We start from the raw sequence: 27,985 nt of genomic DNA, 5'->3' as shown, positions 1-27,985 counted from the left end.
GGCTCTCCCTATGGGTGCCACCCAGCCACAACAAAGGCCAATTGGCATGATGGCCATTGCCAGGAGTCCTGATGCCCCAGGAAGACAAGCATCTACTCCTTGGCATAGATGGGGATTTTATAGCTCAGGCCTCAGCAGTGTGATCCCTGTGTTGTCAGGGGGCTACCACCAAATGGGTACATAATAGCCCCACCACAACGGACCGGCTACTGTGCTGGATACTGGGTGCAGAGAAATCCAATATTGTCATGGGGGGCAAAAGAGGACAGGAGACAGCAGAAGAAGATGAAATACCCTGGAAAGTGTCCTCGCCTAAATAGTTGAATCACAGGTGGGGATGCAAAGCCATGACAAGAGATTCAGGAGATCGAATCTAAGGGCACTCGTGCACCACGTAAGGCATCCTTTCCCGTATGGCCCACACTTCTGTAGAATTTTGAAAGTGGCAGGTCAAACAATAGAATGGGACTCGAACTCATAGTGTGAGACTCCTTTTAGTCACCTCTTACAATAGGCAAGAATACCTCGGGCCTACTCTAACCCCTGGGCCCGCAGGGGGATTGGGAGTTGGTGGGTGACTGGAGAGATAAGGCATGAGAGATCTGTTTTTGTATAAAGTTGGGCGGGAAATCATGGTCTGTGAAGGCCTGAGTGAGACACTCAACATATTTCAAGAGGGACTGCTCATCATTACAGATGCAATGGCCACCAGTGGCTAGGCTGTATGGAAGGGATGTCTTGGTATGGAATGGGTGGCAGCTGTCAAAGTTTAGGTGGTGGCTGTTAGCTTTGAGATGGATGGTGCTGCTGATGTAGCCATCTTTGAAGTGAAAGTCAACATCAGGGAAGGTGGCTTATGGGTTGAGTAGGACAAGATGAGATGAATGGGGGAGAAGGTGCTGAGGTAGTGGAGGAATGTGGATAGGTTGTCTTCACCCTTAGTCCATATCATGATGATGCTATCAGTGAATCTGAGCCAGGTGAGAGGTTTTGGATTATGGTGTTTAGAAAGGATTCCTCGAGATGGCCCATGAATAGGTTAGCATAGGATGGTGCCATGTGGGTGGCCATAGTCACAACCTCTCACCAAACAGTTTGTGTGGACATTAGCCACCAAACCAATTCTAAATATTTATTAACACATTTTAACTAAATTTATTGTTTCACTGCAGGCATAATGTAAACAGTGTTCGGCAGCATGTTCTAACACTGCATGGTCACCTCTGTTGTTGGCTACAGTTTTGTGGTGACCATTCACTTGGATGGTTTTTTGGTTGGTGGTCATGTCTACATTAAATCCTGTGCACAACCTGTGCCAGAGCTGTTACATGACATGGCTGCTTTCACAGGTGGCTCTGCCTCATATTAAATAGAATAAGTTTGTGATGGTATTGCAGAAGGATGTGCTGGGTAGATGAATATGGCAGGTCTTGCACCAAGCCTCTTGTGACTCCACATGTAACAAGACAAAAGAGTCATACAGAAGACGGAATGTAAACGATACACAGAAGAATTGTTGTGAGAGGTACAAACTGAAAGGACATAGAGAAACCAAGTCAGTGTTGCTCCATGCATACACCAGCGTGTCTCTGGTAGATGGCATGTGCACAATTCCTACAGGTAGCCTCTAGTGGCTGACATGAGCCGATACAGTTGGCAATTGATTTAAGTAGATCAGCGCACTCGCACTCGTATGCAGTACTAGCAGCATACAGCACACCTTTCTCTTACGTGAACAGGGTGCCCAGGCGATGGAGGAGACACCAGCAGCACAATGTGAATCACATCGATTGAATCCTGAGCAGCAACAGCCGGTGACAAAGGCAGGGACGGGATGATGTGTTGAGCAAGCACCGAAGCATAGGGCTGGAATGTGCAGAGATGGGAACATGCCCAAGGGCAGTGGGCCCATGTGGCACCTGAAAATACCACATGGGGAGAGGGTGCCATCGTCATCTCGGTGTCATCAGCAGAAGGGAAGGCCCGGTGCAGAGTAAACGGTGCTGGATCCACTGGCGATGAGGCTGAGATGACAATGCAAAAGCGGCCATTTGAAGTGTCCTATCCGGAGCAACAGGCTGTGGCAATGGACCTGAGGCCACAGATGGTCCGATGCTTGGAACCAGGAAGCTGGAACCTGAGGGCTCTTCAAGTGGAGGAGGCAGCCAATGGGATGGATGCACCTCCACAGCAGGCAACAACAGGCTCAAGGCAGAGGGTAACATGGAAGGCTATGGCGACAGGGGGTTACACCTGCGAACCAGTAGCTGCCCATTGCAAGCGAGAGTGCAACTGATCAAAGTGATGCACCACCAGCTGGCCGGCCTTATGGGCATCACATAGACGGCATCCCCGGCAATGGACAACAGTGTACGGTATTCATTTGGGCCAGTGACCAAACATTGATGATCCCATCATGAATTGATAGGATGAACCCAATCAAGGGAGTTGCAATGCAGGCAGAAGAAGGTGGAGTAGCGTTCCTGGTTGCCAGCTAGGAAGTAACTAAGCTGGACTCTGATTCCCGAGGCATGAAGCGACAAGTGCTCAGAAAACGTAGAAGGATGTCATCTGGCAAATAATACAGAACAAACTTTTTCATTTGGGACTTGAATGTACGCACTAGTCATTCCTCCTCGCTATTTGATTGAGTGTGGAATGGTGGAGCCATGCCATGATGAGGTAAAAATAACTGAATGGTGTGAGAAACAAACTGGTAGCCGTTATCAGAAGCTAAGGTACACGGGAAATCTTCAATAGAAAAAACCCTCAAAAGTGTACAAATTGTGATCCTAGCTGACATCGACAAACAACAGAGAACGTTAGGAAACTTGGGAAATGTGTGCACAACCAAGAGCCAATAGGAATTCAGGAAGGGTCTTACAAAGTCTACATGAAATCATTCCCATGGTTGGCATGGAGCGGGCCAAGCAGACAGATATGCCATGTGAGCTGTCTATTGTCAGGCACACTGCTCACAAGCTGTGATAAAATTGACAATTTTGCCATCAATCCCTGGCCAAAAACATGTCTCCTAGCTAACTGTTTAGTATGTGAAACTCTCCACTAGTCCTGGTGGAGAAGGCATAGACCCATATGCCATAATGCGGCAGGAATGACTACTCTAAGAAAGAGGTCTTCCACGGGCAACAGCAAAACACTGTGAAAAACAGAGGTGACACTGTAACGAAAAATAGTTATGCAGGAGGTCCAAAGCACAACCCAGCAGTTTTATGGCCAATCCTGTTGAACAAACCAAACCATCTGGCAGAGAACTGTGTTGGTAGCCACAGCAGCCGCTATGCACAAGCTCATAGTTGGAAAAACCTCAGATGTGGCCTGCGTTTCAGTATCAAAATGGAAGCAAAGCACTTCTTCATGATCAAAGTTGGGATCAGTGTCCACAGGAAGGTGGGACAAGGCGTCTGCATTGGCTGTTTAGACGTAGATCTATAGTGGATTTCGTAATAGTAGTGAGACAAGAACAGCACTCAGCAGTGTAGGTGGTGTGCTGCCTTGTCGGGCAAGGAAGTGTGAGGGTTAATGAAGGAAACCAAAGATTTATTGGTCAGTAATAAGTTGAAGCTGGAATCCATAGAAAGAAAACATGAAATTTCTGGAGAGCACAGACTATGGTAAAAGCTTCTTTTTCCACCTGATAGTAATGCTGCTGGGCTGGCCTGAGAGTTTTAGAGGTGAAAGCTACAGGTCATTCAGAGCTGTCAGCATATCAGTGCACTAGGACCATACTGATGCCACACTGTAAGGCGTCAGTTACCAAAATTATGTGCTGGTCACAAGAGAACATAGCTAAACAAGGGACCAAGAGTAGTTTGGATTTCAACATTTGAAGAGCAGTAAAGCATGTTTGCAGTCCGAGTTCCAGCAAAAAGCACCTTCTTGCATAACAAGGCATGCAATGGGTGGGCCAATGTGGCTGCCCCAGGCAGGAATTCTTGGCAGTAGGCTATCCTCCATAAGAAGGCCTGAAGCTCCCTGGTGGATGAGGGGCGAGGCATAAGGCATAAATGTAACAGTGGAAATGTGGTCTGGCAGAGGGCAAACCCAATCACACAAAACCTTGAGCCCCCAAGTAAACAATAGAAGGGGGGAAAAATTGTGAGGATATGCCATAAGCCTGCAGACTAAAAGACAGAAAACAAAGCCTGCAGACTGTAAGACAGGAAAAAAACGTGCACAAATTTTTCAAGTGATCAACCATGGAGGAGCCCATGACAACAATATAATCCACATAATTAATGCAACCCAGGACAGGCATAGTCAATTGCTTTAAAAATGTTTGCAAAATAGCAGGTGCACTAGCCGCACCACAAGGAAGGTGCTAATACTGATAGCAACCAAAAGGAATATTCAAAAGCAGAACTCGCCAAGACTTTTCATTCACAGGAATCTGCTGAAGTGCGCTACATCTGCATATTACCTGTCCCAGTAAATTGATACAGAGATTTTGAAAAAGAAAACCTTAAGAATCAGTGCTTCTAAGTATAGAAAGAATTTTAGAAACAAATCATGAAATTTAATTTTGCCCAGCCTACACTCTTGCAAATGGAACAGATGGGTGGTTCTCAGGCAGCACAAGTTGCACACACACACTGCAGAGTGCCTACATTCTGCTGCCTCTCAGGTACATAACCACAGAAAGCATTATTCAGCAGCTGCTGCACTGAACTACTTTGTACTTGTATATAATTTAGAAGTAAAACCAAACAATGGAAAATCCAGGATGGAATATATCAATTCTGGCATCCAAAGCCAGACTAGAAGCAGCAGTGCGGGAGAAGCAACAGGGTGGGAGTAAGGCTGTGGCAGGGGCAGAGGAAGGGATAGCAGAGTAGGAATGGGGGATGGTAAAGTGCTGCTAGTGGGAGCATGAAGGACGAAGTGGAGAAATGGTACGGCAGCTAGGTGTAGTCAGGAGGTTAGATGGGGGGGGGGGGGGGGGGCAACAGAGTGAGGGAGGGTAGCAGAAAAGGAGAGAAGTAAAAAGACTGGGTGCAGTGCTGAAATAGAGGGTTGCACAGTCCTGGAATGGGAAAAGGGAAGGGGCCATATGGATAAGGACAATGACTAACAAAGGTTGAGGCCAGGTGGGTTACGGAAACATCGGGTATAATGCAAAAAAAGTTCCCACCCACACAATCCAGAAAAGCTGGTGTTGGTGAGAAGGTTCCAGATGGCAAAGGCTATGATGTAGTCATTGAAATGAAGAATGTTGTGTTAGGCGGTGTGCTCAGCAAGAGGTGGTCCAGTTGTTTCTTGGTAATAATTTGTCACTAGCCAGTCATGCGGGCAGGCATCTTGTTGGTTGTCTTGCCCATGTAGAATGCAGAACAGCAGTTGGAGCTTAGCTTGTAGATCATATGACTGGTTTCCCAGGAAGCCCTGCCTTTGATGGGATAGGTGATATTTATGATCGGACTGGAGTATATGGAGGTGGGAGGATATACGGGTCAGGTCTTGCATCTAGGTCTATTTAGGGATGTGAGCCATGAGGCAATGATTGGGAGCAGCCGTTGTGTAGGGATGGATGAGGATATTGTGTATGTTTGGTGGGCAGCGGAATACCACTGTGGGAGGGGTGGAAAGGATAGTGGGTAGGTCATTTCTCATTCCAGGGCACAACGACAGGTAGTCAAAACTCTGGCAGAGAATGTAATTCAGTTGCCCCAGTTGTGGATAGTACTGAATCATAAGTGGAATGCTTCTTATTGGCTGGACAGTGGGACTTGGGAGGTATCGGGTAACTGGAAAGATGTAACACAGGAGCTCTGTTTTGTACAAGGTTGGGAGGGTAATTACAGTCTTTAAAGGCCTCAGTGAGACCCTTGGTATATTTTGAGATGGACCTCTCATTCACTGCTGATGTAACAGCCATAGGTGGCTAGGCTGTATGGAAGAGACTTCTTGGTATGGAATGGGTGGCAGCTGTCGAAATGGAGGTACTGCTGATAGTTGGTAGGGTTGAGATGGACAGAAATATTGACTAACCATCTTTGGGGCGATGGTGGGTGGATAATTTGATAAGGCCATTTGCTATGAGCGAAGCAAAAACATAGGAATAGTACGTGGGACTGTGTTGTGGCTAGAGATAAGGAAACTTTTCTCTACTGACGCAGAAGGAAGGAGCAAGGATCCATGGTGGTGGAAAAAAAATGGGAAAACACATCCCACCAAATGGCCTTACCATCAAATTATCCACCTCTGGCTGCCACCCTTCCTTCCATAATGACCTCCATCTGTTCAGATTCTGCAAATCCTTATGCCTCACCAACACAGTCCTTCAAAACCATATCAGTCAACCCAAACCTCCTTGCAGTACCTTGTCTCCATCCATAAAAATCTCCTGCTATGCAATCCCAGATTCCTGGATCCCATATTAACGCACACAAACTCTTGCCCTCCAGGAACTAAAGCAACATGCATAACGCTACCTCAAAATACACTCCACTTTGCTCACTTCCTACTGCCGCCTTGGATTACCACTGTCCACCACCTCAACAACAACCACCAAACCTCCCACACATCCCCTCATAGCTGACAAACCCTGTCCCCCAGACCTGCTACATTTACTCTACCCACCAAAACCCACTCCCACCACCACACAGTCTTAGAACCGAAACAGACTTGAAACACAGTCATGAACTTTTCCTCAAAAAGTCAATAAACCCAACCACCCAGGTTGACCCACTGTGGTGGTTACTGAGCCCCCACTGAGAGAATCTCTGCTCTCATGAACAAGCACCTTCAGCCTATTACCCGCAACCTACTCTCCAATATTAAAGATACCAACCATTTCCTCCACCGACTCTCCACAGTTTTATTCCTTTACCCTATGGTACCCAGCTCCTCACTATTGATGCCGACTCCCTTTATACCAACCTTCCTAATGCCCATGGCCTTCCCACTAATGAACATAACCTTTCCCAATGCCCAATGGATTCCAAACCAACAACCTCATTCCTAGTTGCCATGACCAAATATATCCTCATCCACAATTACTTCTCCTTTGAAGGCATTACCTAACAACAATTCTAGACATGGCTATTGGCACCTGCATGACACCATCCTATGGCAACCTATTCATGGGCCATCTCAAGCAATACTTCCTCAACACTCAGAATCATAAACCCTTCAACTGGTTCAGATTCATTGATGACATCTTCCTGATCTGGGTCGAGGGCAAGGACATCCTATCCACATTCCTCCAAAACCTCAACACTTTCTCCCCCATTTGCTTCACCTGGTCCTACTCAACCCAACAAGCCGACATTGACCTCCACCCCAAAGATGGCTAATCAGTACCTCTGTCAATCTCAACCTTAACCAACCACCGGCGGTACCTCCATTTTGATAGCTGCCACCCATTCCATATCAAGAAGTCCCTTCCATACAGCACAACCACCCACTGCTGTCACATCTGGAGTGAATAGTGATCCCTCTCAAAATATACCAAGGATCTCACTGAGGCCTTTACAGGCCGTAATTCATCTCCGAACGTTGTACAAAAACAGATCTCCTCTGTCATATCTTTCCACCTGCCAAAGTTCCACCGTCAGGTCACAGAGGAGCATTTCAGTACTACACAGCTCTCTATTCCACCACTGTACCCAGTCTTTTTACTTCTCTCCTTTTCTGCTGTCCACACTGTCTCTCCTGCCCTCTGTCTAACCTCCTGACTGCACCTAGATGCCCTACCATCTCTACCACCATGTCCTAACATGCTCTCACTACCAGCACTTTAACATCCCTCACCCTTACCCTGGTATCACTCCCCCTGCCTGCCCCAGCCTCCTCATTACGCTCACCCGGTTACTTCTCCCATCCCGCACTGCTGCTCATAGTCTGGCTTCAGCTGCCAGAGATGTGATCATGTGAAATGTTATCTGCATTAGCGTTTGTGTGTGTGTGTGTGTGTGTGTGTGTGTGTGTGTGTGTGTTCTCTACTTCAGACAAAGGCCTTGTAGGTCAAAAGCTCATTTTGTGACAGTCTTTTTGATGTACCTATCCGCGACTCAGCATCTCCCCTATATGGTGAGTAGCAACTATACTTTTCATAATGTGGTAATCTACGAGTAAACATTTCAACTCATCAAATAGTAGAGGCATCACGTAATGCTGACTACCTAGTGATGAAACACACTGCTGAGCACAACATTGTCAATTTCAATGCCTTTCTCACAATTTGTACCATGTGGATCCTGCCCCCCCCCCCCCCCTCCTGTCCCCCAGCCCCTCCAAAACCTGCTTTTTTTTTAACTATGTAGATGCAGCTGTTCTACAAACAGGTCCGTAACACCCACAATACTTCTGGCCTCAACATCCGCCAAACCCCTACTCCACACCCACTTCCATCTTGCCCCAGGACTGTAAATTCATCCACCCTGCACCCATTCATTCCTCCTTCTCCCCTTCCTATGCTCTGTCAGTGCCCCCTCTCTCTCCCACAATCCATTTCTCCATATCACTGTCATAGCACCATAACACGCTAACAAACCCACTGCTGCCAATGCCCGCACTGCATTGCTATCCCATGCATCTGCTGCCTCCCCCTACCTCATTCTTACCCCATAGATGTGCTGCTTCCCATTGAGCTGCCAGCCATCTTTCTCCAGTCTTCACTCTCCTCCCACTCCTCACCTCCTTTCTTCCCTTGCCAACTCCCCCCAATAAAACTTGTCACCTCAGTCAAGCTGCAGACCTACAGTCCCGTGCACATGTGTATGTGTGTGTGTGTGTGAGTGGGGGAGGGGGGGGGGGGGGGCGTGCACATGTGCACGTACTCTAGTTTGGAAAAGGATTCTTTTGAAATCCACCAAGTATTCAAAGTTTCTAGTCTTGTTTATGACTCACTGCCACTTACTATTCAGTGAGTTGTTATCTCTACTCCAACATTATCAAATTCTGACAGACTTTTCATTCCCCTACATTAAACTTGCACAGATTTATAAATTCTCACTAGTTTGGTGTGTTAAAAAAAACACAAACAAATATGTAATTTCTAGATATTAAAAATCTTGGAAAAGTGAAGATCTATAGACTGACAACATTAAGGTATGTCAAACACAATGCCTCTTCCCTCATGAACAATCTGACACATGGGAACTAAAGTGTATGCACAAAAATTAATGGAAAGAGCACACAAATTCAAGTGTGTTCTCATGCCCACATGTTGCCTAATCGTTCAAGCAGTCTGCTACATATCCATTCTTTGCTCAGAAATTTGTTCTGTTTATTGTGATGAAAGGCGTGACAAACAGAAATCACAAGATGACTGTAGATACAAGAAATCAAAGTGATGGCAACGTGTTGTTTGCAAATTCCACAATGAGGTCACAGCAAGACTTACGATTTCCCACTTGGAAAATCGCAGAGACAAAATTGGCAAAATAGCTCATTAGCTGACAACCAGCAACCTATATACCAGTTTGAGCTAATTAAGCTGCAATTAAAAACAAAATATTTCAGTGATTATTCCTGAAGCAGAAATACTTAAGGGAGATCCATGGTCATTCTGTGAAGGTTAATTGACTTTCAATAGTTCATTTGTATTTTATTTTATAAAATGCTGATTACACAACTCTCACAAGAAATTACAGCATGCATAAATTTCAGTGTGCTTTCTTTGGAGTCAACAGACATTATTTCACACAAACTGCCTTACAGCATAATGCCGACATAGTACACAACGAAACACTCATGGGTACCAAATGCCTGTCACCTGCTAAAGGGTGAAACAGATTCCCTCCTAAACCTGGGAAGCAATGTGTTTTCATGTGTGAGCTCCGTTTTTAGAAAATTAGGTTTGTAGAAATGCATATGTATAGATACGCTGTTGGAAATGTAAGTGACTGTGCAAAGTTGAACAGAAAAAAGGCATTGTGCAGACACACCTTTGTTGAAATGTCACTGATGAAATGATTCCGCAGCAGAAGTGGGAATGAAGCTTTTTCTGTTAAAGTAAAAGTGGTCAACAGTAACAATGACTGAATCATGTGCTTACAGAATCACCATATGCATTGAGAGGATTATTATTAAGATGGAAGTCCACCTCCTTCCAGAAATATAATCATAACTACTATTGCCATCATAAGCACAGAGTATGCTTATTAGATTCAAAGTATTTTGTTGTTTAGCCTCCTTCACAGTTGATAGTTTGCTGTTCATAACAATACTACATAGAAAACATATTTGTGTTGGCAGAAGAGTAAGTGAATCATCTTTTGTTAAATGGCTATACTCTTCCTGTTACCTCCATTTACATCTATATTTTCTGTGTGGTCACCGATTCTTTTCAGTTTAGTAATAATCCCTAAGCATATGTCTTTCCTGGTGCCAAAATCACAAAACTGAGGTTAGAGCTACATAAACATTCTTTCTTTGGGTGGCAAAATGAAGGTAATATGAGAGGAGTGGAAGTTCTGATAACCACAGGTAAAAGGAACAGGAGTAACAGTGTTGAAGAAACTACCATCTTATACACCTTTAACAAAATTATCAAAGGTCTGTCTGTATTAGGGCACTCACATCATAACCACAGTCCTAAATGCAAGCTCAATTTTTCCAGACTGCACATTTATGGAAGAATATGAAAATCAGTTCATCATTTGTACAAGACCCTTTCCTAAAAAATCCTCAGTGGAATGGCTAGTGAACCCAAAATTTGAATTTCAGAGCCTTTATTCATTCACAACAGTGTCTAATAACTAATATGGTAACACCCAACACTGAGAAATAAAGGTACTAGTAAATATAAGCATACGACTAAGGCTCTTTTCACCCAGAAGACTGTGCATATGGATGCAGTGAGCTGCTTCATTTTACCAGTCATTGGCACACTGAATCAAACTCCCACTGACTATGGCTCCAATGTCAAATAGTAGCTTAACTGCTGCCTGTTGGAAAAATTAAGCTGATGATAATTTATGGTAGAGGGCACTAAACAGCAAGGTCATTAGTGCCAAAAAACAAAATTGGGTCACTCAGTAAGTAGTTCTTCATTACATTTAGGGGGCTTTCCGTTGCCCTTGCCTTCACAAGACAATTCAAATGGATCCTGAGAATATTTTTCAGTTTTTAGCATATATTGGGGATGTCCACAGAACTACACTACAATCATTCTTTCAAAAAGGGGACACCAATATGCGGAATAACTACAAAAAACAGGGTGAGTGTGACTCTGAAGAGAAAAAAATAAATTTCTTTGTTTCAAAAAAATATGGAATATTGTATAACTAGCAATGTAATCAACAGGCAGAAAAACACAGTTGCTGTCATACCGAAGTGTAGCAAAACAATGTGTGTAGAGTGATAAGCAGTACCATGCACGACTGACAGTCAGTGGCTATCAAAGCTCTTAGGGGTCCATATGGATGAGAATATAAATTGGAAAAAACACATTTTGGGACTCCTAAAACAGTTTAGTTCAGCTACATTTGCACTTACAATAATTGCAAATCTTGAGGAGAGACAACTCAATTGACATATTTTACATATTTTCATTTGACAATGTCATATGGAATAATGTTCTGGGATAATTCATATTTGAGGAAGAAAGTCTTCAATGTGCAAAAACATGCTGTAAGAATAATAAGTGGTGCTCACCCATGAACATTTTGTAGAAATCTGTTCAAGGAGTTGGGCATTCTGACTAATGCTTCACAGTATATTTTTTCCCTATGAAATTTGTTGTAAAAAATCCACAACAGTTCAAAAGGACAAATGAGATACATATTTGTAATACCAGAGGGAAAAATGACATTCATTACTCCACATTATGGTTGTCTTTAGCACAAAATGGGATGCACAAAGCAGCAACAAAAATGTTTGATACCTCACCCAGTGACACAAAATGTCTGACAGGCAGCAACGTAAAATTTGATGGCAAACTGAGGAAGTTTCTCCTTGAGAACTACTTCTGTTCCATAGAATAATTTGTATTACTGTAACATGTAAAGATGGTGAGTAGGAATTACTAATTCACATCTGTATATTTATTTTCTTTTTGTAACGTTCCAAATGTAATTGCATGGACAAATTAATTTGTGATGTGAATGTAAAATGACTCATTCTACATCATCGCGATCTAAGGTGTACAGTGAACCATGGAACATGTAACTCACTAACTAACTTGCAGTGACAGCTCACTTCACAAACTGCATGATAGCTACAGTGAGCTGAAGGCAAAGACGCACACCTTTTATGTGAGAGGCCACATAAAGTTCAATGTATACACAGTTGCTTGAGCTCACCACATCTGGATGCAAGGCCTACTGTGTGAAAGGGTGGTAAGTTGTGATCAGGAGTTGTGAAAAGTGTAGATGGCTAGTACAGGTTTCCACCAATACAGGTTTACCTGAAGCTGATTAATAGTTCAATTGTTGACGTATTCTTTTGATCATAAATAACTTATGATGGTGTAGGAGACCAGTTGTTCTTTAAGAAAAGCATAAAGAAAATAGCTGTTGCAAGGAAAGAAAGACTTCCATAATCAAATCTTTCAGCTGCAAGCCCAGTGCACTATCTTCAAAGAGATGGAGAAAATTAAGCATACAGGTGCTGTCACCGATAAACAGAATGTATACTTACCAAAACGAATATTACTCAGAATGAAGTAGCCAATATAAAATGGTATAAGTACTATCACCATGAACAACATCAGATACAATCCAACATTCCAGTGGAAGTATCTTGAGCTGGAAAAAAAAGAATTAACCTAAGTGATACCTAGAACAGTTTCATGTATTAAATAATCGCAAAAATTATCCTGAATGTCATTAATTTACAAAAAACTGTGTGCTTGAATGGCAATGAGAAAAAGAAATATCTATCAAGCAATCAATGAAGTAGTTCTGATTGTATCTTATTGTTTAGCACAGCATAAACATGCAAAAATTAGCTACTTTCCATATAGCAAAAAACCTTTGTAGGAAAAAGCAGATACAGGATGAGATTCACTGGAAGAATCCTAAGAAAAAGTCTCATTCAGGAAAGAAGTGGCTAACAAAATACTTTTTTTTAACCTATTCTTGTGTCATATTTGTCAATATGGGATACCACCAGGTAGGACTAATAGAGAAGATATAGAGGATCCAAGCAAGAACAGTGCGTATCATCACAGGTTTACTCATCAAACATTACAGTATTATGTAGATGCTTTTCAGACTCCAATGGCAGACCCTGCCAAAGTGGCATTGAGGATCATGGAGAGGATTATGGTTAAAATTCTGAGAGTGTACTTTCCAAAAACATTCAGGCAATATATTTCTTTTTAGATATATATTTTTGTATCTCACAGTGATTCAGATTCCCCATTTAACATGGGCATGGAAACATCAGATGTACTAAGACTGCAAGTGGCTGCTGCGGGCTTCCTCACCAGGGGACTCACCGCCAAGATATGCATTTCACGTGGCACCATACAGTGACAAATGTTTGGTGCTGAGCCTGTGGCCTGGCTTATGGCATAGCTTATTCCTTGGTGTACTTTGTAGCTGTTCTTATCACATTACTGCACAGCCAAGTTGACTTCGTTTGTTTCCGGTCTCGAATGGTTACTGATTTGGAACTGTTTTATCACTACACCAACTTTGCTATGTCCTGGACTCATTAGGGCTTCGCTCACTTTGTGGACTCAGTCTCTTAAAAAAACATGTGTTTACTTTCCTGTGGTTTGCTGTACAGTAAGTACAATTAACAGTTTCTACCCCCACCACATAGGACAGAAAATGTACCAACGAAAAAACAGTTGCAACATCAAAAAATAATTAATGTACATTAATGAAATTTTGAGAACACATTCGCCTAGGTAAGATATTTAAGTGATTAATGTTGCAAGATTGCAGGGTAATGTAAGCATGAGATAAGCAATCACAAACGTGAAATGCTGGTACATCAGTAACTGGTGTAACCACCAGGACATTGAATACAAGCATGCAAATGTGCATGCTTTGCGTTGTACAGGTGCCAGGTCAGATTGTGGGATGGAATTCTATGCCTGTTGCACTAAGTCAGTCAGTACAGGGACAATTAATGGAGTTATCGTCTGATGATGTCCCAAATGTGCTCAATTGGAGAGAGATCTGGTGATCGAACAGGTCAAAGTAACATGTTGACACTCCATAGAGCATGTTGGATGGCAACAGTGGTATGCAGGTGAGCATTATCCAGCTGGAAAACAACCCCTGGAATGCTGTTTATTAATACCAACACAATAGGTCGAATCACCATACTGACACAAATTTGCAGTCAGGGTGTGGGATAACCACAAGAGTGCTCCTGTTGTAATACAAAATTGCACCCCAGACCATAAACACAGATGAAGGTCCGATGTGTCTAGCATGCATACGGGTTGGTTGCAGGCCCTCAACTGGCCTCTTCCTAACCCACACACGGCCATCATTGGCACCGAGGCAGAACCAGATTTCATCAAAAACACAACAGACCTCCATTATGCCCTACAATGAGCTCTTGCCTGACACCACTGAAGTTGCAAATGGAGGTGGTTTGGGGCCAGTGGAATGCACACTACAGGGCATTTCACTTGGAGCTGTTATTGAAATAACTGATTTGTAGAAGTTTGCTGTGCCACTGTGGTGTCAACTGTTGCTCAAATTTCTGCTGCAGCTGCATTACAATGTGTCAGAGCTATATGCTGAAATGATGGTCTTCGCTCTCAGTAATGCCACGTAACCATCCACAACTCAGTAATCTTGCAACCATACATTCTTGTGACCATGGCGGTCAGCAATCGTGTACAGTGGCTACATTCCACCCAAGTATTTTTGCAATACTGCAGAAAGAACATCCAGCTTCTCCTAGCCCTAATACAAGACCTTGTTCAAACTCAGAGAGGTGCTGACAATGGCACCTTTGTCACCTTAAAGGAATTCTTGACTAACACTAACTCACCATATCCATCTCAAAGGTAACTAACACTCATGAGTGTTACTGCATGTATTTAAAGCAAACTTGATTTGCATTCTCATAGAGGCACCACTAGTGCCACTCTTATGCAACTGCTGTGAAATCTGAATAGACATCATCTTTAGATGCAGAAACACGCCTTTTAACTTTTGCTTGTGTCACACACCTTCTGCTTGGTGTTATCATTTCCTTTTTCTTTTTTTCCCCTGTTGGTGTATATATATCTCACAGAATAACCATAACATGAAAAATGAGAGAAATTATAACTGATATGGAAGCTTACAGACAGACAGATATTGTTCATGTGCACAATTCTCAAATGGAGCAGGAAAACAGGGACAGAACACTGATACCAGAAGCAACTTCCACAGCACACCACACAAAATTTCCTTGTCTGCTCTTGTTCAGTAAAATAGCATCAGTGAGAGTATGAATGCTTTCTATTAGCTTGCATTTGTTATCTTAGGAAGTTTGGTACTGCAAACAGGGTTTGTTTTTGTTTATTGTTTTCAATCTTTGTAGTTCATAGTTCTGTAGGGTAGCTTAGCACCACCTGTAACATCACAGTTGTGTAGTTTTGAATTTTAATATTACGATGGATAGTGAGTATGTTTACCATCTATGTGCACAGGAGGAGTTGTCTGCAGTTCAAAAACAGCTGAAGATGTTGTTAGTAACCACAGGCCGCTGCCTCAGGGTATAGTGGTGGTGGAGAAAGTGGTGCACATCAAGTGTCACACTTTTTTGCCTCATGAGCTCTGCTGCGGAGGCAACTTCAGCATACCTGATGGAGAGGAACTGTACTCACTTCAGGATGTGGAAACTGACACTCCGCCCTCGCCCATTCATCCTACAAATGGTCAAGTGGCCACTCCTGCAGCGAGGTCTGAGCTGGCACACAGGGTGAGGGGTTTGTTAGTTATCTGAGCTCCAATGTTAGGTGTGATATGAATCCCCTTAGGGAACAGCATTGAGAGTTGGAAAGAAGTCCAGTGTACACTCAGCACGTCTGCCAAGGAGCCTCATCCAAGATGGGGAAGACAACCTGCCTGCAGCTAATGAAGGTGAACGTTGTTGCCACCTGCAAGTTGTGGCTCATGTTGGCACCAATGATCCCTGTCGCTAGGGTTCTGAGGTCATATTCAGTTACAAAAGGTGGCTGCCACAAGTGGTGAAGATTACTGGCCTTACTTGTAGGGTGCAAGCAGAGCTTACAATATGCCATATAATAACCAGAATTAATCAGGATTCTTTGGTTGGTAGATCTCAACAAGAGGCTCCACTGTTTCTATGATGGTCTTTGCTGCAGGTTTCTGGACCTATGTTATGGTATGTAACGTCCTATGATGATCACTCGCCAGTGAACATGCAGAGAGAGCAATCAGATTTTATAAAAAGTGGAGAGACTTTGAATGTCGCGTTTTTAACAGTAAATTGCCAAAGCATTCATAACAAAGTGACTGAATTTGCTGCCAGCCAGGAAAGCTGTCTGCTCAAATTACATTCAGAACTGAGAGCTGAATGAGACCCAAAAGTAGAAAGCTCAGACATATTTGATGAGGTGGAATATATATCTAAAATGCAGGGGAAGTGTTCATTGCAACGCAAAAAATATTATGTCTATCAAAATCAAAACTGAATAGGTAAAAAATCTACTCACCAAGTGGTAGCAGAACACACACAGAAAAATACAGTTGTAATTGGCAAGCTTTCGGAGCCAGTGGCTTCTTCTTCAGGCAGAAGAGTTGGAGGGAAAGGAAGAGGCGTGAAGAAAAAGGACTGTGAGGTCAAGGAAAAGGGGTAAATTTTGGAAAAGTCACCCAGAACTGCGGGTCAGGGGAGACTTACCATACGGGATGAGAAGGAAAGAAAACTACAAACAAGCCTGAGCCTATCGACAGCGTCAGCAGAGAGACAGGTCTTGGCAGTCACGAAGATATCGGAGCCACAATGGTTACTAAAATTAATAAATCCCTAAGAAGGCTAGGAAAGTAGTTAAGCAGTTGTCAGCATCCTACTTAGACAAGGAACAGGCCACATTTAGTTCCATTATAATGGATGTAGAGCAGTTATTGACAACGTTTAAACTGATTGTAAATCACACTCTGGAGAAGTATGCGCTGAATAAGAGGATTGAGGATGGAAAAGAATCACTGTGGTTCAACAACAATATTTTAAATATGCCAAGAAACCAGAGCTTATCTCAGTTCAAAAAAGAATGCAGAAATATTGTCAGGCTAAAGTTTGTAGAAATTTGTGCATCTATAAAAATACTGATGCATGAAGCATATAACAAATTCCAAATCACTAAGCTGGTCAAAGGTTTCTATCCAGTCTCTGTTGTAGACTAGTGTGGTGTGGCAACTGAAGGTAGCAAAATGAAAGTTGAAGTTCTAAATTTTGCATTTAATAAATTATTGATGCAGGAGGATCATTCAGACATGTGTGATCTTTTGAATGTCATACAAATTGCCATATGGAGGAGATACAGATAAGCATTCCCAGCACTGAAAAGCAGTTGAATGGTTGAAAACAAATAAGGCACCAGACCCATGTAAAGACATACACAGAAAAATGGGCTAATCCTCAAATGTAAAAGCTTAGAGATCAATGTTGCCATCCGTTGCTGGTACAGGAACTAACAAAATTGACACTGATCTCACCCCTAAATATCACAATAGCATATTTAGGGGTGATACCAATGTCAAATTTGATAGTTCCCGTACGCATGAACAGATGGCAACACTTATCTCTGAGTATTTACATTTGAGGTTTAGCCCTTTTCCCCACACATGTCTTCATATGGAATCCCAATTTGGCTTTACAGTGTGTACTCTTCAACACTGACCCCTTACTTATCTTGCATGTCATGAATCTCTCATCCAGCAGAAAGCCCCAAGTGACTGGAAAAAGCATGACCCCATAAAAGAATGGACCCAAAAAATTGTAGTCCAATATATTTCATGTCGGTTTGCTGTACAGTTGCTGAGCATATTCTAAGTTTTAATATAATAGAGAGCTACACTAATGATTGAAGCAGGATTTCATTTAATTATAAGATCAATAATAGACAGCCTTCAAACAGAAAAGCTTCTATCCACAAATCAACAAGGATTTAGAAGGCACCACCCTTGTAAAACTCAACTTGCCCTTTTCATGCATTATATCCTGTGAATTATATATGAAAGGCAAAAAGTACATTCCATATTCCCAGATTCCCAAAAAGCATCTGACACAGAGCCACACTGCAGACATTTAATGAAGGTCTGAATATATGAAATATGTTCTCAAAAACGTGAGTGGCTCAGAGACTTTAATGTAATTCATAACATAGTCCTGAATGGCAACTGTTCATCAGATATAACAGCATTGTCAGGAGTGTCTCAGGGAAGAGTGATCAGACTGCTCTTGTTCTCTATGTACATAAATGATCAACAGAGTGTTTGCTTATGATGCTTGAGTACACAGGAAAGTGTCAAAATCCAGTGATAATAGAAAGACACAGGATGACTTGGATAGTATTTCTATTTGTTGTGATGAATGGCAGTTTGTTTTACATGTGGAAAAATGTGTCTTAATGCAGATGACAGGATAAACAATCTTGCACTGTTCAAATACAGCATTAGTTGTGTGCTGCTTGATACTGCTAATGTTGATTAAATACTAGGCCCAACAATTTACAGTGACATGAAGTGGAACAAGCATGTAAGATTGGTTGTGGGTAAGGCAAATGCTCAACTTAATCTGTTGGAAGAAGTCTGGGAAAGTTTAGTTCATCTATAATGGAGTCTGCGTGTAACACAATTGTGCAAGTCATTCTTAAGTATTGCTTGAGAGTTTGGGAACAGTCCACATTAAAGGAAAATATTGAATAAATTCTCAGACATGCTGCTGTATTTGTTACTGGTAGGTTCAATCAACATGTGAGCATTAAGGAAACACTCCATGAACTCAAATATATGAATTCCTGGAGGGAAGAAAGTGTGCTTCTCAGTAAACACTACTGAAAAAGTTTACAGAACTGTCATTTGCGACAGACTGCAGAACAATTCTACTGTCACCAACATATAACTCCCCAATGACAAAATGGGACCTTGCCTGTGTGCTTGGTTCACTGTCACATTCCTGCGTCCAATACAGAGGTGACAGAAAAATTGGAAGATCTTGGTGTACTACTGCATTTGCTTCCTAATCAAATAAGTGGCAGCTGCAGCTGTAGCTGTTGCTTTACTGTTGAATATAAGCAACTAGTTCTGCTGACAGCTGTATTAATCAGGCACAATGTTGCAACATTAACCACATCAGTGACAATCAGCTGTTTGGTACTCATTGCTTTCCTCTGACATTATTTGAATGGTGCCCACTGTAGAAATTATACTGTTCCAAAAGCAATTCTATACCATTAAATGGGTTTCTTAAGTTGCCAGGTTGAAATTCAAATTTTCCCATCAATAATTTTTGTTGTATGCAAGAATAGGGTCTGCTTTACTAATGTTCATGGTTGCAAATAAAACTGAGTTGCCACATCACTTACCGATGATCATTCTGAATTTAGTCTGGAATGAAAATGAGGTATAAACAAAAATAAATACTTTTTCTCATCTGTTTGGGCACATCATTTAGCCATGTAATTTTGTAATGACATGACTGCAGAAAATGAAAAATGTTTTATTATAAATGTAATTTACACTGAGAATACTCAAACTGGATATGATAATGGCAAAGAGCTCTTAATGTGTGAGGATTGATATGCCTTTCATATTCTCAGACAGACATACTATATACACAGTCCAGTCTACTGTCATGCCGCTGTACATTTGTACTCTGCTAACAGAGACAGGAAATACTTGTAACTACATACTCTGCTAATATTCATCCAGGATGCCCTCCAGTTAGGTCAAAACTATCTTTATGTGTGACTGTATGCTCTGAATGCATCAATTATTTGTAGTCCTGTTAAGAGTTCATAGAACTCGTGCACTGCAACATCAATTATGTAGCAACTGTGTCATTTCCTACAAATATTGACAGAATTTAATCCTACAATTTTTGGCTCAAATTGGGATTAGTCTCAGTCAAGCTGGTATCAAGTAAGTTGAACCTTTGGCAATTTATAAGACAGTGGAAGTAGGGGAACATTTGCAGATACATTTTTGACCGCTTGCTTTATTCTCAGCTTGAAATTGAAACAATTCTGCTATTTCATGCAATTCTACTCCACTGACAAATTTCTTAGGAAAACCTTTTTTTTAAAAAAAAAAAAAAAGCTCTGTATTGCTACAACTACCAAAGAATAATCATATGTACCTAAGGGTGACAAGTTTTATATCCTTTTAAATGTAAGTATGTTTAAGATTTTTTCTTTTTTTGCCTGATTTCACACCCCCAAGGCCAATTTAATTGGTATCTGTGGAGGGTACATTAGCATATCTGTTCTTATTTTGTAAATATTTATTGTGTATTCTTGTTTTCTGACATGTTCCACATCCCGGAGCTTTACAGGGAAAAAATTACGTTGTGTTAAACATCTTGAAGTGTTACGGCAGAAGTGTTTACCAACATTTCAGGCTTCAAAGTCATTTCATTTTTGTTTCTCAACAACAAGGTCTGGGTAGTGCATAAAAATTGAGCTGCAAGAGAATGCATCTGAAATTCTCAAAGTAACGGTTTCATATCAGATTCCAGTGAAATGAAAACTGTGACTTTATTATGCAACAGCAAATCATTCTCAAACTTCTCTATAGTCCCTGACTTAGGATAAAGTTTGCTCTATTCATATCTTTTGATGAATTTCCACTAATCTCTAACACAACATCCAAATTTTCCAGCCACTCACATAAAATCTTGAGAGAAAAAGAATCAGAACTGGAATATTTATAAACCAGTGCTTCTTTAGATAGTAGAGCTTTGAGTAAAATGTGAAATGTTATCATAACATGCAGTAAAATTGGTAAATAATATTGCAAAAGAAACATTTCTCGAAAATTATTTCTGCTCCTACTTCTGCCATAAGTCATTTTTCATTCACAGTAATGAAATTGTTGGCAATACAGAGACATAGTAAATTATGTATGGGAGCTAGATTTTGTGACTATTTTCCGGGAGACTTTTGTGAACATATAGTCTAATATTTGTTATATCCAATACTGCAGAAAGCAAATACTAGTTTACTTACAGTTTTATCAACGATTATCAAAGTTAAAAAGATATAATTCTTGTTCCTTTCACCACCAGTGGAAAGCCTGTTGTTATGATTACCCGTCATCACAGTTCTGTATTGAGCCAACTTAGTGCATCTCTGATATGTAAAAACTTTCTAGCAATAATGTATCACATTTCAAAACAATAATGAATCATGATATGGTCATTATTGACTTGAAGTGTTTCATAAAGTTGGCAAAGTATTAGTTTGTACTGAAATTAGTCAGGCGGAGCCTGGCTATTCAGTGCTGATCAATGAAACATTAATGCACTAATTATTTGATTTAATGCAAACAATAAAGTCAGGTACAAAACAATATCTGAAACATAAAGTGTACTAGCCATCAAATAGCAACTGAGTAACTAGCAAAATTAACAACAAATGCACTGCTTGCCCTTACGTAATGATTCCACAACCAACTGTTCTCCGAAAACAGAACCTCACCCAGTAATTTCCGACCAAATTATTCAATCTATCCGTCTCTGTCAACAAGCAGTAAATACTCAATGGTCTTTCTGATTTCCCTGAGATTTTTAGAATTCCCAGATATTTGCGGGTAAAAGCAATTACATCAGACTTCCATATTTCCAGCGAAATTGTCTGTTGTAGTCATGAGTCAAGGGATAAAGCGGTGATTGCTAGTTACAGAAGGGAATACTAGGGGGCTGAAGAGATGATGTTCACTTTCCAGTGTCAACTTCACTGTTTTGCAATATAGAAGATACATCTATATGTATATTTTCATAATAGCTGGCAATGCATTTGCTGCATTTATGAAATGACAGTATTTTACAAGAAAACTGTAAGGGATATCAGACCCAATTTATTCCAGAATGTTTGTCACTCTCACGTGGATTTAAAGAGCCATAACACGTCACAATAAAAAATTTAACCACAATGTAACAAAATATTTGATGTCACGAAAGTTCATGGCTATACATAGCATCAGCAAATTGTGTGATGTTCCCTCACTCACAATGTTGTAGAAACTGCCGTATAAATTGCAGATTATATCTCTTACAGCTCATGGAACAGGATTTTCAGATATATTTTCCAGCAGGTCATTTGGAATGGTATGCTTCTGATAATAGTTTGTAGTTTTCATGGATTATATGAGTACTATTTTCAAGTTCTCATTATTTGGCCTCGTATCCTAAGCTCCTGTCATCAAAAATATTTAAAACTAAATTTGTGTTTGCAGCATTATTTGTGGATTATCCTGTATTGTTTTCATTATATTTCTGTTTATCTGTGACATAAAAATAGAAATTTATTGCTTCTTTTGGAAATGCCATGTTAAACCAACACACAGATAACACCGAGTTCTTGGCAATGAACACTTAACATCTGTAATATATTTATGAGACATCACTCATCAAATCAGAAATATGGCATTACTCTGCAACAATGCCAAAACAGACACACTGTTCTGAGTGCAGATACTTAAGTCAGGATTCACAGCAACACTATAACACTAAAAGTTCACTTGATAAAACGAGTAATTTCATGTCCGTCCCCACCCTGTTGATCAAAATAGCAACACTACATACACTTACTTATTTCTTTTCGGAGCATAAACTAGAAACAAAATAATGATCATCATAAGCAAGATTAAACATTGTGAAAAAATGTCTGCCCAACAGTCTCATCCCATCCGGTAAGTCTCCCCTGACCCAGAGTTCTGGGTGACTTTTCTGAACTTTTTACCCCTTTCTCTAAACCTCTCCAGTCCTTTTCCTTCACTCCCTCCCTTCCCCTTCAACTCTTCTTCCAGGAGAAGGAGCCACTGGCTTTGAGAACTTGTAAAAATTTAAATCCTTTTTTGTGTGTGTTCCACTGCCACTGCTTGGTGAGTAGATTTTTTATCTTCACATATTTAGCTTTAACTGTAATTATTTGAACTATTGTGAATATTATAAGTCTGGATCTTTCAAAATTCAGTTCTACAGACATCTACACACATTTACACTCACCTTGAGTCCAGAATACCAAGAATTTCAAATATTATCAGCTCAAACATTGTGCATGACAAGGAGAAGGTAACAGAGAATATAAGCTGCACCAGGGTATGGTGAACTTCATAGTCACGGAAAAGCTGCTTCACAAAAAACACCCATCCTCCAACAAAGAATAATATCTGAAAAATCAAAAGCTCATAAAGATATAAGACAAAGCTACCGACAAAATTGAAATTACTTAATTATTTAGAAAAATACATTCTAACATTTGTGCAATGCAAATACTAGTTGCTCAAATATTTTGTAATATTTACTTAGTATTCAGTATGACTCACTGTAAGTTGAAGAAGTAAAGTAAATCAATAAGGGACAATGTAAAGAAGACATCCGAAAAATATTTAGCTGCATTTATAAAAATAATAGATTACTACTCACTGTAAAGATGACTTATTGAGTTGCAGACACACACAATGAAAAGGCTGTTACACACTGAGCTTTCAGCCAAAGCCTTCTTCAGAAAAAGGAAAAAAAAAACACACACACACACAGGCAGGCACACCTTACGCACACGATTGCTATCTTCAGTTGCTCCGGCCAGACTGCAACTTTTGTGTGTGTGTGTGCGTGTGTGTGTGTGTGTGTGTGTGTGTGTGTGTGTGTGTGTGTGTGTGTGGGGAGGGGGGGGGGGGGGGGGAGGAGAGAAGAGTGTGGTCTGGCAAAGCTTGTAGCTTGTAGGGACTATAAGGCAGCAGGACAATGCTGCCAGGCAAAGCATCATTGACCTGTGGGGAAGGGGGTTAGAGGGGGGGAGGGGGTGGAGATGAAAGAAACAGAGAGAGGGGAGGACTGGTGGTGGGCGTGCTGGCAGGGAGCAGGGCACAATGAGGGTATGTGGAGAGGCTGTTAGAACAGTGGGGGCAGAAACTGTCGGGTGGAGGGTGTGGGGACAGTAGGTTATTGTAAGTTGAAGCCAGGGTAATTTTAGGAGTGGAGAATGAGTCTTAAGGATAACTACCATCAGTATAGTTCAGAAAAGCTGGTGGTGGAGGGCAGGATCCACATGGCTCGACTTGTGAAGCAGCCATTGAAATCAAGCATGTTCTATTCAACAGCATGTTGTGCTACAGGATGGTCAACTTTACTCCTGGCCACAGTTTGGTGGAGGTCATTCATCTTGGTGGACAGCTGGTTGGTAGTCATACCAATATATATAAAAAAAATTGTGCAATGATTGTAGCAGAGCTGGAATATGACATGGCTGCTTCTACAGGTGGCCCGGTGTCTGAAGGAGTAGGACAAGCTTGTGACAGGAGTGTTGGGTGGGTAGATTAGGCAGGTCTTGTGCCTGGATCTTCCCCTGTGGCAAGGGGTTCAAACTGACACTGACCTAGGGACGGACTACAATGTTGTGAAAGTTAAGCAGGCAATAGCTGTTGTCCATGTCTCAAGGTTGTAAGTCAAAACCGGTAATGCTCACTAACAGTAAATTTTCTATTTCAGTCACACCTTTCAAAGTTTAGTTTTAGAAAACCAATGTGTCTAATTAAATGCAGTGGAGGCCAATTTTACGCTCATATTTATTTCTCTTCCTGTCCAGCCCATTGTCTTCAACTGTCCTAATACAATAGCTCATTAATTAGTTTATAACTTGATACTTTTCAATGTTTTGTTGTACATTACTTCAGACATGTAACGGACCTTCACGTCTACTTTCAAGCTTGATCTATTGACTTCTTTCATCTTTTGTTGAAGTTTACAAACAGTACAGTTTCATCACTGAATTGAAAGTGTTTGCGATATTTTCCATTAACACACTGCTCTTCTTTGTCGTCCGAGTTCAAAGATTTGAAAGCTGTTGTGAATAGTTTTGGTCATATGGAATATCCTTGTCTGTCTCCACCTTAGATTCTGAATTTCTCACTGTGCAGATGAAGCCCAATGGAAACTACAGCACTGATATACATATGCTTTAATATACTAATGTAGGTTCAATCAATGTCTTGTTTCTCAAGTGTTGTGCAAATAGATTTTCTTGAAAGTGAGTGAAAAGTTGTCTCAAAATTCGTGTATCCATGACAAAATTGAATTCACACACATTAATCTGTTCTACAATTTCTTTCACAACAGAAACAGCATAACTGTGCTACATTCACTTCTAAAACAGCGTGTTTTGTGAGCCATATCAAAAATCAGTGTTTTTTTCACAACATGTGACAATTTTAATGAATATTTTGCACATTAAGGAATGGAGGCTGATAGAAACTAATTTTATTTCTTGTCTGTCTCCTTTCCTGTGGTGTAGAATAATTACAGCATTAATCCAGTTTTGGGGAATGGTCTTACTCCACAGAAATACTGTAAATAACTTTACAAGTTCTTTATGTATATACTACCTTGTCTCCAGCTTCCATTGCCATTTCTACTGATGTGCCAGATGCTATCCCCTTTTATTTTACTCCCTTTTTTCCTTTCTTTCGAAAGATAGTTTTTTTTTATACTTAATCTGTCATTAATTCTGAAATGTCATCATTGCCATCACTAGGTAACCTGTGTTTCTGGCTCATCTCTTAACTACACAATCATATAGGGGAATATTAAAAACACTAGTAAACTTTCTCTCTGTTATTAGTTACTGTGGCTTTCCCATCTTAAATGATGAAATTGGTTTGCTTTCTCAATCTCCTGACATTTTCAACTGTTTCTCTTATCATGTCTTCACAGTATCCTCTTACAGTCTCTCATAGTCTTTCTGAATAGTTTTCATTCCTATTCTACCATGTTGCCACTGTCATTTGATTGAAACACTCACCTTCTCTTTTAATAGTTGACACGCTCTATTTGAGATTTCCATTTCTTTAGGTCTCTTTGTACCAACATCTTCTGCCGTTTGATAAGTAATATAGGTTAAGGTGAAGTTTGTGACGCTAGCCCATGACTAGGCTACAGTAGAGTTCAGTCTTTCTATCTGTTGTGGCACTAGGAGAGCGAGGGTGATGATCCAATCACACCAGCCACCGTTTACTCTCACACAGATCCTCAGTATTTATTTGATAGCAAGCTTAGTGGACCTAGGGCTGTCCTGCAGGGACTGAGGGGTACATGGGTACATCCCCACCCTATCCGGTACTGAAATCAGGACCTCCAGGATCAGAGTCTAATGCCCTACCCACTAGACCAGCATGGTTATATTTCTGTAAGTTTCTTAGTAAATTCCTATGGCCATCTCCAGGAACCAGCTGTAAAGGAGCACTCCCCTCATTGCAGATTGTAATAACTGAACTGTATTCTTTGCCAGGGTTCCAACTACTTATCTTTTGCCCATAAATTAGGAACAACCTGTCCAGAATCCTTCCTACCACTCCCAAATTGGTATCCCATTGTCTACCCAACCTCGCAGTATCCTAGTGCATCCTATTTGATAATGTGAACATCAGAAACTGAGAAACATATTGGTAGAATAAAAAATTGCTTCCGTTGTCCGTAATTTCTTATTTATTACACGACCAGTTTCAAAGTCTAAAGCTTCATTTTCAGGTGACACCAACAATTATGGAGACATAAATGTGTGATGGTTGGGCCAGTCTATCATAGGGGGTCACAGTCACATTAAACAAATGCCTAGGAACATAGAACCAGCAATTGCATCACCCATCTTGATAGCTCCTTTTCTTACTTGTTTGATGGGGCCGGCTACAAATTCCTCCTTTGTGCCAATCTCTTCATCTCAGTGTAGCAGTTGCATACTACAGCCTCAATTATTTGTCACATGTATTCCAGTCTCTGTCTTTCCTGACAAATTATACCCTATACATCAAGCCGTGCCGACCTGTGGACCACCAGACACCCACAAGCTCAGGTGGGCAGGAGCAGGCAAACAGCTGCTGTATGGACAGTCCTGCAGCCATGCCAGGTCATATGCAACAGTTCTGCACTGGCTAAACAACAGGGCTAGCGAAGAGGTTCATGTATATGCAGAATGTGTGTAGTAGGACCATCTGGTGGATAGCCTAAACTAGCTATGCCAGCTCATGAGCAATCATGAGGATTACCCATGTCATACAGGCCAGTGATAGAACAGCCTGCTAGACAGTATCCTCCAGTATAATAAATGTTATTTCCTAATGTCTTAACACATGTCCTATGAGCATGTTCCTTCTTCTTGTCAGTGTTTTCCATATGGTCCTTACCGCACAAGTCTGCAGAGCATCTCCTCATTTATTGTTTTATCAGTCCTCCTAATTTTCAGCATCCATCTGTGGCACCACATTCATTTTCCTGTTTTCTCACAATCTATTATTCACTATCATGCAATGCTGTGCTTCAAATGTACATACTCGGAAATTTCTTCAAGTTAACACTGATGTTTGATACTAGTACATTTCTCGTTGCCAGGAATTCTCTTGTTGTCTGTGCTAGTCTCCTTTTTGTGTCCTCCTTACTTCATCTGCCACGTGCTATTTTGCTTCTAAGGTTCTACAATTCCTTAACTTCATCTACTTCATGGTTCACAATTTTTATGTTAAATTTATCACTAATGTCACACCTCTTACTCCTTATAGCTTTTGTCTTTCTTCGTTTACTCTCAATTCCATACTCTGTACTCATTAGACTGTTAATTTCATTCAACACATCCTGTAACTCTTCTTCATTTCACTGAGGACAGCAATGCCTTCAGCAAATTTTTTTATTGACATTATCTCACCTTGAATTTTAATCCCACATTCTTAAACCTTTCATTTATTTCCATCGCAGAATGGACAGTAGGGACAAAATACTACATCCCTGCCTTACTTCCTTTTAATCCAAGCACACACACCTGGGACTTACATTCTTATTGTTCCCTCTTGGTTCTTGTGCATTTGTGTATTACCCATATTTTCCT

General features: G+C 41.0%; 1 protein-coding gene across 4 annotated transcripts in view; it reads right to left on the bottom strand.

The window, feature by feature from the left end:
• LOC126334897 (Golgi pH regulator A) overlaps positions 1-27,985 on the bottom strand; it is a 150,043-nt gene that overhangs the window by 79,033 nt on the left and 43,025 nt on the right. For all 4 annotated transcript variants that reach the window (XM_049997602.1, XM_049997604.1, XM_049997601.1 and 1 more), the window contains 2 exons: positions 23,119-23,282; positions 12,607-12,713 (listed from right to left, as the gene is read on the bottom strand). In XM_049997602.1, coding sequence (XP_049853559.1) covers positions 12,607-12,713; positions 23,119-23,282 — 271 coding nt within the window. The remainder of the gene's footprint in view (positions 1-12,606; positions 12,714-23,118; positions 23,283-27,985) is intronic.

This window comes from Schistocerca gregaria, chromosome 2 (genome assembly GCF_023897955.1).
Source record: "Schistocerca gregaria isolate iqSchGreg1 chromosome 2, iqSchGreg1.2, whole genome shotgun sequence".
NCBI classification, from domain to species: Eukaryota; Metazoa; Arthropoda; class Insecta; order Orthoptera; family Acrididae; genus Schistocerca; species Schistocerca gregaria.
Note: the sequence above shows the minus strand (reverse complement) of the source record. Positions and strands in the feature narration are given on the sequence as shown.